We start from the raw sequence: 13,931 nt of genomic DNA on the forward strand, positions 1-13,931 counted from the left end.
TACGATAATGTTATGAACTGTTTAAAGTTTTATGAAAACAATTTCAAAAGCTTGTAAAAAAAGGTAATATGCAATTCTAGCCCACAGCTGCAAAGTACTCTTTTGTTGATCAGATGTTCATTTTAGAATAATAAATTACTACCAGGTGTTTAGGCCAAGTCATCATGAGGACTTGGCCTAAACACCTGGTAGTAATTCCAAAATGACTCTTTTTCCTTAAACCTGCTACATGGAACAGGTGTGTTGCACCTGTCTGGAGAAAGTTTCCTCGATCGTCTGAATGGTTCAGCAGGGAGACTCTTTGACATTCACGCCGACCATATCAGGTCCCACCCTACATTAACACTAAGTGCCGGGGAACAGGAGGGCTCTTATTTCCATGCAGCTTGATGGCAGAGAGCATCGGCAGCGATCTCTTTAATGCACGGGTGGCGGATGATGGGAACTCAGGCCTGAAACAGCCTTTTGAAGATGTATTGAAATTCCAAGTCCAGGAAGCAGGCCAAAAATGGATTAGCCACGCTGTGAAGAAAAACCATGAAGATTTGGTGTTTGTGGAATGAAACGCTGTTACTGTGCCAGAATGCAGATTTTTCTCACATCTATTTGAGAAATTCAAAGCTCTCCTTTCCCATGGTTCAACTGAAAGAACTTTGAAAACTTAAGGTAGCATTTTTAGCTCTTCTGTAATACTATGTACCTTGGGGAAAACTTTTCTCATTCCAAGGTTATTGCTTTCCGCCATGTACATGTACATATAATCACAAGGGGCTGCGCACAGCAAAAATACTCTTTCAAAAGTGCACTCTTCCAGCCATCCTGTGCAAAATAGATAAAGTGGGGTCTGGCAAAGGGGCACACTTTCCCAGCCATTCATACAAAAAGGTTGATATGCTGCATCCCTTTGAAAGCTTCATGCCATTAAGTTCAATCATGAATGAAACTGCGTATCACTATATCCATTGTATATAAGGCTGATTCCTCAGGATCTCATAGGCCATTCTATTTCTATGCTGCAGAGATAGTCTAGGAGCCGTTTCTGGTTGGTTAACCCTTCAAAGAGCTTACCGACTTTGATCAGAATGCAAGAAGAATTGAATCAAAGTGAGGAACAGCGAAACCGACATTTCAAAGGCATAAAAAACGGGAGATGAAAGTTGAATACAGATTTCTGAGTATTTTTATCATAAGCTAATATCATTACCCAGCCACTTGATGGCCGCCTTCAAAGCAAATTCTCTCCAGAAAGGCAAATATCATACAGTCAAACCTGTACTAAGTGACCACCTGACCATTGAAAAAAGGCCACCTGGCCATTATTGTACAGTCATGACTTTTGTAGATCTTGCCATTTTCCCAATTTATTCCAAGCATTAAGAAATGTCCACATTAGTGACCATCTGTCCCTTGTCATAAGTGGTCACTACAGATTTCCTTTTCATAGAACAGGTCGAAACCAACAAAACATGCTGCATTACATGCACATGCATGTACTTTCATTTTGGTGGTCCCTTCAATTTCTCCAAACCCAAGTGTCAAGAATCCTATTTAAAGCAGCCATCTGTACTTAAACCTGTCTACTCAAATTCTGTTTACTTGTCAGTACAGACAGGTTTGACTGTACATAAAATTCTATAAAACACTTTCCAACCAACGAATGAGACTTCATAATACAAGCTGTGCAGTTTTGTCCTGCAGTACCACACTCACTTCATAGGGGGCGGTGTGGGTGGGGGCAGGTCAGGGTGCTGCTCTGGTTGGTCCTCCTCGGTCGCGCTCTCCGTCATGTCGGACTCAGGGATGTCGTCGTCGCCGACGTCATCAGCCTCCCCGAAGTCTTCGAACCGCTCTTCCTCCGGCTCGTATTCGCCGTACGTGCTCTCTGACATGAGCGAGGAAGGGTGGTGGTGGTGTGTGTACCTGCAGTCAAACAGAAGACAAGGTCTTAGCAAGCCTTCAAAGTTCATGTGTGTTCAGAAATCATTCTGCAACAAGTTGTAACTGTAATTTCCAACACAAAAAATTGGACTATGTTACCCAAATATCAAAGTCTGACAAAGATTGGTGTTTTCTGTTGGAAATTACAGTTAAAACTTGTTGCAAAAAAGACAAGGTCAACATCATTGATTGTGTATATAACATAAGGCTGTCTCCAGGACCCGTCCCTCCATCCAGGGACTGATCCGTGTGAGTCTCCATGGCAAGAACCTTAGGTCTAAATACCAGTTAACGCAATTCAAATGTAGAACAGGTAGATATAGAAAAACTACTCTACCGTACCTGGTTGACCTTCTCAATAACAAAGCACTTAGTAAGTAGATATTTTAAATTGAGTCTTGTTAATTAAGATATGTGATGTTTTAATGTAGGTATATCTGTTTGATTTTAAACTGTTTGTAAGACATACCTCAGTTCAGCTGATAGGCTGCCTTTGTATGTTTGTGTCATGAAATGACAAGAATAAACCATTCATATATATATTTGCTCATTGGGACGAAAAACATTCTCAACATTTAAGCGCTCAATTTGAAAGTTCCAGTCTATAATAAGTAAAACAGTGTTAGAGTCTGACAGCACCAATGAATGCTGAAGTACAATAACTTGAAAGTGAGTGAAGAAAGCATTAAATGTCTTACAGTACATTCCCTCGAACTGATGCAACACAGAAAAACACTGATACCAAAAATATGGATGATGGAATATTTAGGCCTGTGCAATGACGAAGGCATCTCAACACTTAACCTACCAAAATGTACAGATAGCTGAATATTACAGACACCTGTTAAGTGCTGCAGCCTACAAAACAGCTGAGAAAGCAGGTCTGTGTAACATACATTGTACGGTGCCTTCTTGAATGTCACTTAACTCTATGCCTGGACCATCCTTATGGAAACGCATCTCCCAGGGACGCTGGCTGATTACAGTTTCCAAGAACCGAGTTGACTGGTCTTACATGTATTTCATCAGAGGAGACTTCTGCATGACGTGCTGAGAGAGAGTGATATTGCCATGACAACTGACAAATAAAGGCCCATTTCCAGCGAGCGTACAAGGTTCTTTCAAATGCTACAGGTGGGGATAACGTTTGCTGGTTAGACCGTTTCCTGGGACTCAGCTTGTGTTATTCTTTTCAATCAGAAGGGTTCAACTGCCCCGGGAGAGTGAGCATAGCAACTATAGCTAGCAAATAAAGCCTATTTACCTAATGCCACATGTCTGTTCCTAACAGTTGCTAATATATGCCTTGCCAAGTGTTATATAAAAAAAATTATTTCAATAATACCTTTCTTTTATGACGGTGGATTTAAGACAGTGGCAATTCTATATTTCTATACCTATTAAAGATCGTATATATGCAATTGTCTTAAAAAGAAGCACAAAAGCTCTCTTCTACTGGATGAAAGAAAGTCCCTTATGCAGAGACTTTAAATAATTATTGTATTTCAGTAACCTAAGATAATTATTATTATGATTCTAAAGATAGTTTGCTTTAAAGAATGACATTACAGTGGCCTTTTCATATGGCACCCAGGCTTGAACCATAACCTTTCTTAGATCAACACTCTTCCAGTCCTTTTTCAAAAGCGATGGAAGGTATCATTGTGGAAAAAGTCCTCGGGCATTGCTTTTACCCTAATGCAGTATGTACAATTATTGTTATAGTAAAATCCACTTCTAATTCATTTTCATTGTTTGCTATCATTCAGGCTCAGGTTGTCATCATAAAATGTGTCCCTTCTCTGCTCTGTAACAGGAAATTTAGAAAATGTGAAATATAAAGCAAGAGGACGAAAAAAAAGATCATTAGTTGTCAGAGACTTTAAAACCTTTCAAATTCTTTAAATTTGTTTTCGACATATCATAACTATATACTCAGACTCTGTTTGTGTAAATGTCAAGACAGAAAAGTTTCATTTCATTTATCAAAATGCTGTTCAGCATTCTAATTTCATCTGTACCTTATCTTAAAGGATTAAGCAACAATCTTCAACTTGAATATAATTATCACCCTGAGAGCGTACAGCCGTCCGTAATCTTTCCGAAAGCCCAAATCAATCTTAGAATCAAAACTTCGCAGGACTCTTGTGGCAAATTTCCTTCACAATTCCATCACACCTTTCACCCTCTCTACCATAAACAATAAATTATCCATGTCTACCTGTCCAAAATGTACCCACGCTTCATACGTCTTCCTTATCAGTGAGGAGTTCTTGGTGAAAAGGAAATTACACTTTCAGTTGGAGCTATCAGAATCAGTCCCTACTAGTAATATATATCCTTTAATCTTAAGTTTTGAAATGCTTTGACAACTCTTGATAATGAAATAGATAGCAGACACTTCATAATTCATAAGAACTTCGTAATTTTAGTGACTATGATGATGTAAATATGAGGATTGGAGAAAAACCGGATGAATTAAAAAAAGCACTACAAATCAACATGAATCACTGGCTGTTGAACTTTTCTCCAACTACGTATTTGTATAACACAGTATTTTACAATTCTACTAGGCTAGCACTTTTGTAATTGAAAAGCTTGCAGAATTGCGAGTTGCTCATTAAAAAATTCAAACGTTTTTCTGAAAATTAGAGGACTGGTGGGTATTTTGCATCCTGCAAATATCGAGTCCTGCAAATTTTGCTTACATATACGCTTACATGTACATGTAGCTTTTATTTCAATCAATTAAGTCACACGAATTTGTAAATGTATCATTATTGATAGTGAAGGTTGTTGCTCACTTAGATGGTAGTATCTAAATTTGGCTGTTCTATGATAATTAGAGTTTATTGAACCCCAAAGGTATCTCCTCTGATGTGCTTAGCTTTCATCTCCGCTGAACAGGCAAATTCAAAGTGCCCCTCATGCCTACTCAGCAACATGCAGCCAGCCAGGCACAAAAACAAGGTAACATTCCAGCGTCTTTCAATTTGGAAAGTCATGTTATGACTTTGAAGGGCAACTTTTTGGAGTGCTCTTACTAGTAGTCTTACTACATGTAAATATAATATCATGATATAATAACAACTATCTTTGTCATTGACTATACAGTGATTTTTTATAAATTGTGTGTTATTATGATTTCCTTCATATTAGGCCATTATCACCATTTTTTTTGGTTCTTGGATTGATATTTCTCTGATTTGATAAAAAATTGTGAAAATAGATCACATGACCCATTCAGGGCTCAGAATTCATTTTTTTGGAATAGGTGTACTGGTGTAATCTGAATATCTAAGTTTCACAGAAAAGAATTTGGGTGCACAACATAATTTTATATTCTAGGTGAAGCATGTCAGAAAAAACTGTAGAGTGACCCATTTTCGTGGTAAAAAAAGCTGTGATTACTTCAAATTCTATAGCTGACTTCAAAATCCAAATGAGATATACATGTACAACAACGTAACGTGTATACATTTTCTAAAACTTAATAGTCAAGTATACCATATGTACGTAATACTTAACTGTACACAAATATCACCAGGTTTTATTACTGTAAAAAATTACATATAGGTGCACACTCAGATTTTGGGTGCACGGCCACGGGCAAGCAACAAGCTTTGCTCAATGTCAGCATCTCTCACCAGACACAGCGACCATGCACTGGGCTCAGGTGATCTGATTTAATAGACCTGACCCTGACAGCCTGACTTGCTGCCTTTCTGCAGGTTTCGATATATTCTCAGTAGGATTTATTGTGTTTGGTATTCAAGGCACCTTTGCCCTTTAAGTACTCAAACATTCAAGGTAAGAAAACACAACCCCTTACCAGGAGGCATCCATAGAATACTTGATTTGAATGTGCTATCTTATAACTCTCAGCAGGTAGTGAGAAACAATGTTGACAGGAGAGCGAATAAAAGAACAATTTTTTTTCTTGTAGCACAGTATGAACAGCACAGCATGGACTGTTTTTATGGATCACGGGTTGATTTTTAAGTGACATTTCACTTATCCTCTGTAGTTATTTACTATAGGTTGTGCCTATACTTGTTTTTCACTTATTAGCATTTTTCATTCATACTGATTTTGGGTATTTGCTATTTCATCTATTACTAGTATTAGACTAATATTTTGTTTATTTTAGATAAATAACATTTTACTGTACATACTGTGCATTTTGCATTGATGAATGATTAAAAATGCACTGTCATCAGCTCCAATCACAGAGAAATGTAGTTTTGAAGACCCGATATTCACACCTCTCCACACACTGTCCGGCTTATCCTGTCTGCATTTCAATCGACATGCATTTTCCACTCCGCCACTGGTAAAACAGGACCTGGACAGTTCGCCACTACCTGTTCAGGAGGATTTGGCAATGGGTCCAGGACAGTTTGACAACTGACTCTAACCCTAAACCAAACTTTAACCCTAGCCTTATTCTAACTCTACCGGAACCCTAATGTTAACCCTAACTTTCACCATAACCATAACCCGAGTTGTCTGGTGCTGAATCGTCATGATCGGCTAGGGGTCGAACTGTCCAGGTGCTGAAACATCCCGATATCGTAAAACCTGTCCTATACAAACACGACATACATCCATGCTGCCAGGATGCATCGGTTAGCCTTGTATAAAATATACGCGTCATGACTGCAGGCATACTTCAAGGCTAATAACACGCTGTTAGACATCACCGTTTTTCCTAATAGCCAAGGTCACAAATCACGCGAGAGCGAACCCCGTCAATACCAATCTGTCTGCGGGAGTTTTTCTTTGATCTCTTTTCCCCGCTGTGATGTGTATTTGGTCCGGTTTCTAGGCCGGACATTTGTCCAGGATTACCAACATGCCATTTTCTCTGGCTGCATTTCCATCTCACAAACTGTGGCTGTCAGAGAGTCGAGCAGAGGACCGCTTCGTCCACATCGATCATGACATGTACACTGAACACAATTCTTCAATTCTGGAATTACCGGTACTTCACAAAAGAAAAATGCGGTAATCATCTTTCCTGTAATAACAGATAAATCAAGGTAAAAGTAGCCATGAGCTACAGAAAACGTGACACTTTCCATATAGTTACTACTGATTAGTATGCACCAAGCACACCTGACTGATTGCAATATCAAGCAAGTGCCATGATGGCTTTTATCAAAGTGCTATCTCTCGCCTATAATGACTTGCTATAGGACTATAGAGTATGCAAAAAGAAGAACTTCATTTACTAAAACAAATACTGTTAATGCATTTCAATGACAGCGCGTAATATTGTGATTGCTGAACAACATAATACCCAACAGAGGACTACACCATGATAGTGGAATCCCCCTTGAAAAGAATTATTTGTTCAAACTGTGGCCTGTGTAGTGACTTGATGACTGTGTATTCCTTAAAGTAGGGAGCTTCAACCACAGAAGACAAACTTATCATTAAGAGTTAGAAGGGATAATTCTCTCTGAACAATGTGTTCAAACTGTGGCCTGAGTAGTGATTTGATTACTGTATATTCCTTGAAGCAAGATTAAAACACAAAAGACAAACTTAATATCCCTTAGGGATAATTCTCTCTCTGAACAATTTCTTCAAACTATGGCTTGTGTATGATTAAGTGTATTCCAAGGAATTTTAACTACAGACTCCCCTTGCTCGAAGGCACTGGAGACAAACTTTCACAAAGGAATAAAATGCCCTGCTCTCCCTCTGAACAATTTGTTACAATAAGGCCCTAAATGGTGATTTTCTACTTCTTGATGGCCGCACACAATGCCGAACAGCAGGAGCCACTAACGACACAACAGAGACGTCACTCCTGCTCTGAGCAATTTGTTAAGTGGTTCGTAGGTGTGATTTAATGCATTTTGCTGACTGTGCATTCCTCAAGAGTCGGGAGACAAACTTATTACTGTACAGTAACTATAACACAGAGGAATCATTCTCAATCTGGACAATTTGTGGTCTGGAAACATACTGGTCTAGTGTATTCTTATGACAGTCATGATGGTTATTGCTAAGCAGTGGGAAATCCTACATACTACAACACAGGACAGGTACTGTGAAAGGGGAAATCTTTGTGGTGGTTTTAATGTTAATGTTTTTCAAGGTGACCTCTTCACCACGAACCTAAAAACCACTGCGAAAATTTCCCCCTTTACAGTAAAACCCTGCATGGCAGTTTCAACTGCAAACTCAAAACTGCTGTAAACAAGTTCCATTTTATCCCCATCGCAAGTTGATGTGAACATTTCCCTTTTCATCCTATCATTCTCCCCTTTAACTATCAAATTTAAATAAGAACTGTTACAGACTAAAATCTTTTGGGTTAAACTTTTGACTTCTATTTTTAGAAGCAGTGGAAGATGAAGTGTCCCACTTTTTCTGTAATAAGTGAATTGTTGCGAAGTTGAAGATTTATTGGAAACGTTTGTAATTTTGGTGACATGATGCATATTGCTGCACAGTGGGAGACCCTACAAACTGCACGACAGAGAAATCACTCTCGCACAGAGCTATTCGTTAGAACTGCAGCCTAAGTGGTGATTTAGGGAATCAAACCGCGCTGTGAGAATCAGACTCTACAGGTGGTAAACCATTACTGCTCTAAGGGGACCTCAGACAGCACTAATGCCAGGGAGTCGCTTCTTCTTCTATCGATTTGTGGCTGGAGAACTGTCTTATGGTCATTGAGTGGTCATATATTTAGTAAAAATTTAGTTTAGTTTGCAATAAAGCTACTTTTGAAATATGAAGTATGTTGTTTCTCTTTGTAACATGACTTTGTGCTAACCATATTTCAGTACTATTCTTTCACACAAATGTGTTGAGGGCGTCACTTCAATCTTATCTTTTTATCGATTTTGTGGCTAGAGTATCACCATCATCGATCAGTCTCTATTTAGTGGAGTTTGCCTTGAGACTTACTAGACAAGTCTCATCTTTAAATTTCTTCATCTTCTTCTTCTTCTAGACAAGTATGTATGGCAATCACTCATAAATAGAGTATGACGACCGTGTCAGTCCCTACACTTAAGTGAGGAGGGTCGACACAGTAGCCTTTGCATGGATCAAACCTCCGGTCTCATTGTTTGACAGCCGAGTGTTCTACCACTTACACCACATGACGCCACACTCAAGACAAGTACTATAATGTCATTTAAAAACATTTAAGATACCGAGATGTGCACACTTCAGATATCCAGGTGCTCAAGACATTCTTGAGAAGGCCTTCAACACCATTTTTCCTTTAATGTAGCATTCTTAGGTTACCTGGCGGACTTACGACAGTTGATGTTACATAGATCTGTGAAAACATTCAGAACTATTACAGCCAAAACTGACATGTTTGGACTCTAGATGTTCTGCCACACTGTAACGTGACCTCTGCTTAACTTCTTTTTTTTTAAATCACTCCTTTCTGATAAATAATTTACCGAGTTTCTCCGCATATTCCTTAAGACACACCGAGGAACGATACGGGCAATAACATTAAGCCCCTTAAAAAGGCCAGCGCTATTTGTAGAGGCTTGAAGTAACATTACGACAGCCATCCCGACCATTATAGTGTGCTCACCTTGAAGTAACAGCTTTTTCCCCACTTCTAAGTTATCACAGTTTTTCATTGAATGTTCCCTAAGAGCATTTAGAGTACCCTACCTTTCAAAGGAAGGGGCTTGAAAAACTATATGGTTTTCAATTAAAGACAGCCAGATGTTTGCTTGTTTATAGGGTTTTTAACTTGTTTGCTTGTTTATAGGGTTTTTAACTTTTAATTTGGTCAAATCCAAAAGAGCAGAATCCGATGAACACAATAAGGGTTGATAACCACAAAGCCCAAGATCTAATCTAGACTGGTTTGCTGACATGATACCCAACAAGGAGGTGATACTCCAGATGGTAAACCATTCACAAATGGAAAGCCAAACAAAGGAGGAAATGGAGGTGTTTAGATTGAAATTTACAAGACTTTGACCCCTAAAAGTCAACTACTTTTATGATAAATATATATTTCGTTACTTTAGAATTTATTCTGTTTTAATTTTCTTCTAACTTGTTACTGTTCACTTTTTTGTGTCACTGAGTGGTATATAATGCTAGTTTTAATCTATACTGTACAAACTGCCATCCTAGCACTATAATAATTGCAAACTTAACTAAATAAGGCTTGAATATCGCTTGATGCTAGTAGTATTTCAACATTCTTATGAACGGTGTAATCCTAAACTAAAACAAAAAGCATTAGTTGGCTCATATTTTTCCTAACACATTATTAACATCCAGTAAAGGGGCATATTGTGATTGGGACAGTCGGCTCGGGTAACTTAGCGTTCTACGGCTTGCTTATTTAGGCAACCAGAAATAATATGCAAATAAGCCAGATTTTGCACATTTTGCTTTTTCCTCTTGTAATAATGATGGAAATGAGACAAAATGACAAGAATATGTTGGAAATTAGTTACAAATTAGTTACAAAATGTGAATCTGAATGTAGATTTTTCAAATTCTGATTGAATCTGAATGTAATTTTTGCGCCCCAAATTCTACAACATGCCCCTTTAAGAGTCGTGCTTGGTGACAAAACTACCGACCTTTTCTTGTTCCCGTTCTGTACAGAGAGGAAGCCGTCCGGGTCTGTGGAGGGCGTGGTCCCTATGGCACTGTCCACGTCGTCATGGAGATCGTGGCCCGTCAACATGGCGTTGTCCTCGTCTGTCATGTCATACTCGTTATACGTGCTCTCCGACGTCTCACAGGTCTGAAACACAGAAGGCAAATTTCTTAATATCAATTAATATTAATTCAATATTAATTTCTTAATATCACTGCATGAAATTCATTTTTGAGAATACTGGAAGGTGAACTCTGTCTGGTGCATCAAACCTGAAAACTAAGGTGCACAGAAAAACTTTGGGGATGGAAAAGGTTTTAGATTAAATTAGATTAGATTGCACAACATGAAATAGAGTACAATGTCACATCTGGGTGCACCCAGTATTTTGAGCCCAGAATATACATTGTATCATATAAGACACAGACACAAAAAAACACTCAGACACAAAACACGCACACACACACACACACACACACACACACACACACACACACACACACACATGCATACACACACAAATACACATACACACACACACACACAAACACACACACACAAAATCAAGATTATCGTCTGCTGTTCCCAGTCTCCCGTATCCCTGATGAATAACGAGGACTGTACGTCTGAGACAACAAGTAGTTTCTCCTCTTCACAGTCAGCGGTATAGAAGTCAAATAACAGTGAGCAGATGATCAGATATTCAGATCATTTTTAGCTTCAAAAGCTTACAATTCAGGCTGACAAGCACTTATGATTATGATAAATGCATACTCTATATGCCACATAGCTCCTTCAGACTTCTTCCCTAAGGATCTTAGGTACCAGTCAATTAATAGGAGGCTGTACGGTCAATTACTGAGAGAAATGGAAAAATGACTGGGGCGATAATCAATTTTCTGCTAGATCCAACTTGTTAGTGGTACATGTACTTCAGGCAATTTCTTGGAAAGTCTCAAAAGGAAGTTAAGAGTCTCAAAAGTCTCAACCCACCCACAGGTAGCTTGATCAAAATATCTAGTTTACTTGTTCTTCTAGGTCCAAGGTCTCTAGGACCCGTCGCGTCTTCCCAGGACTGAAATTTGCTTGTTGGAACAAAATTTCATTCCATCTGTCCAAAAAAACCTGAACTTCATGACTTGAAATTGATGAAAAATATATATTTTGATAAGCTCAAAACAACACATCATGGGCTCCCAAACAATGATATGAATGGGACATAGAAAAATCTAAAGATGAAAACAGCCTTGCATGAATACACACATTTAATGATTAATGTATTGGCTGCAATCATCCTTTAGAGGGGACATAAAAATGCTAGCAGAGGATAATTGCTGTTTTCCCCAAATATGTGCATGGGAACCTTGATTATAAAACCGCTGCACAAAAACACTTAGTAGAAGAGAAGGGGTGACCTAGTGTGCTCGGCGAAAAACACAAGCCAAATCGGCGCTGCAATCCACCATCAAAAATTTAAAAAAAGCATACTCTAAGTCTCAAGCATTACACTTTGAGGTCCTCTGCTTTACCAGTTTAAAGTAATACATGTACTTTAAACAGTCTCTTCTTGTAAGTTCTGAATACAAAGAAGTGATCTCTCAGCTCACAGAGAGCCAGATGTTTGAAGTTACCAAAGGTTTTGAAATCGTCAGGAGCTAAAATCAACTTCTGCTAGATTCACCTTGAAAAGGAACCCTGAAGGTCATACTTTCTTTCAATTTGACAAAGTAGTATCTTCAGAGTCAGAGAAAGATTCAAAGACGTCTAGCTGTATAGTCTGAAGCTAAAACCAATTTCTCTAAAAGAAGATAAAATCAAATTCTAGGTAATAGTTCACTATTTCAAGAGTCATGTTTCAAAGTAATTCAAGTCAACAGTGAGACTCTCTCAAATCACAGGAAGCTTTCAAAGGTCTGAAGATAAAGTCAACGTCTAGATCCTGTTTGACAGACAGATACTTCAGGTTTTTTCTTTGGAAAGGGAGTTCACAGAGATCTCACGTTAACCTTGCGTCTCAGACTGGTAAATCTTGGCAATGCGTAAAGTGATGCCTCCATTCCATAGATCAGTCTACCAGGGTGTTGGAAGAGTGAGTTTGAGCAGCGCTTCGACAGCAAAGCAGTCAAGCTGTCAAACTTTCCTACACCAGACAGCCATTATAACATGCTCCATGCTTTACAGTGTCAGACACCTCGTCAATGTTAAGACCATCACCCTTAATGCTATCAGTGGCAGGCAGTGATCTGTAGTGGTTTGTAATCCATCTACTGGATCATACTGGAGAGTCAAATCCCTGCCTGAAGCTGTCGGTTGGAGACCTGAAGTCTGCTGACATTTACAGCGCTGCTGGGGATTGTGTTCCTTTCAGAAATACTCGGAAACAGATATCTGTCGTTCAATTTTTGCATGACTCAGTCACTGTGATGGAACTGACAGTCAACGAGGATCTAAGACATGTCGGCATTCTTTTACATCACAAGACCACAGAATTATTTTGTTACAATACATCCAAGATTAATCAAAGAATGTCATCAATCTACAGACACACACACAATGGTGAACCAGTCATATGTCACATGTAGCAGGGAATGTTGGTCCCACGTCTGAAGATCTGTTACGCTTAAACTTTAAAGCATGTTTTAGGTTCTATCTTTGAGGGGGAAAAAGTAGAGGTTTTATGCTCTTATGTGAGAGTAACTGTTGATCCAAATCTACTATTGAAGCTTTTGCTGAGATCTGAGTAAAGAATATTGTAATCAAGTGCTATAATGTAACTCCATTTGGTGTGGTGAGTATGCTGTTCATGTTACTGCTGTTCATTTAACAAATTACTGAAAAGAAACCTTGGAGCATTCCTAATAATCTGGAGGACTCCCTAGAAACCTCCTTGCTATCTCTCGGGATGCATCTACCACTCTTCTGCTAGTTGCTAATGCCTCAAGGAGGTCTCACAACTTTCCTTAGACCTTAAATCACTCCTTCAAGAGTGCAGGGTTTTAAGTGTTGTTGGCAGCACTTAGCACCATGTTTGATCACCAGAAAGAAAACACCCTCTATCAATCATGCTGCAGTGCGAACTACACAGATGTTACCTAATGGTGCTGAGATGTAACATGCAGCAGGTAGAGAACTGCATCAAGTCAGGGCTCCAAATAGGTTTTGAAGATGTTCCTTGCATTGTACAGTACTGTTGTTATAGTAGCATCTTTTTCTGGAGTACCCTGTGTCCCCATGCCCTGACAAAGCCCCCTGGATCAAGAGCAGATCCTCTGACAAGCATAAAATTCTGATTTACCGGGATGCTAGAATGATAATGCTCATCACATGTGGCCAATCTGACAGTATTTTTGCCCCTTGAGAAGCCTTATAAGAAATACATGCA

At 38.9% G+C, this 13,931-nt stretch overlaps 1 protein-coding gene across 7 annotated transcripts in view; it reads right to left on the reverse strand.

Moving 5' to 3' along the window:
• The window catches only part of LOC136439660 (rab11 family-interacting protein 4-like), a 111,343-nt gene that overhangs the window by 21,540 nt on the left and 75,872 nt on the right, over window positions 1–13,931 (reverse strand). For all 7 annotated transcript variants that reach the window (XM_066435156.1, XM_066435155.1, XM_066435159.1 and 4 more), the window contains 2 exons: window positions 10,530–10,696; window positions 1,711–1,920 (listed from right to left, as the gene is read on the reverse strand). In XM_066435156.1, the coding sequence (XP_066291253.1) occupies window positions 1,711–1,920; window positions 10,530–10,696 (377 nt within the window). The remainder of the gene's footprint in view (window positions 1–1,710; window positions 1,921–10,529; window positions 10,697–13,931) is intronic.

The sequence above is a fragment of the Branchiostoma lanceolatum genome, chromosome 8 (assembly GCF_035083965.1).
Source record: "Branchiostoma lanceolatum isolate klBraLanc5 chromosome 8, klBraLanc5.hap2, whole genome shotgun sequence".
In the NCBI taxonomy this organism is placed as follows: Eukaryota; Metazoa; Chordata; class Leptocardii; order Amphioxiformes; family Branchiostomatidae; genus Branchiostoma; species Branchiostoma lanceolatum.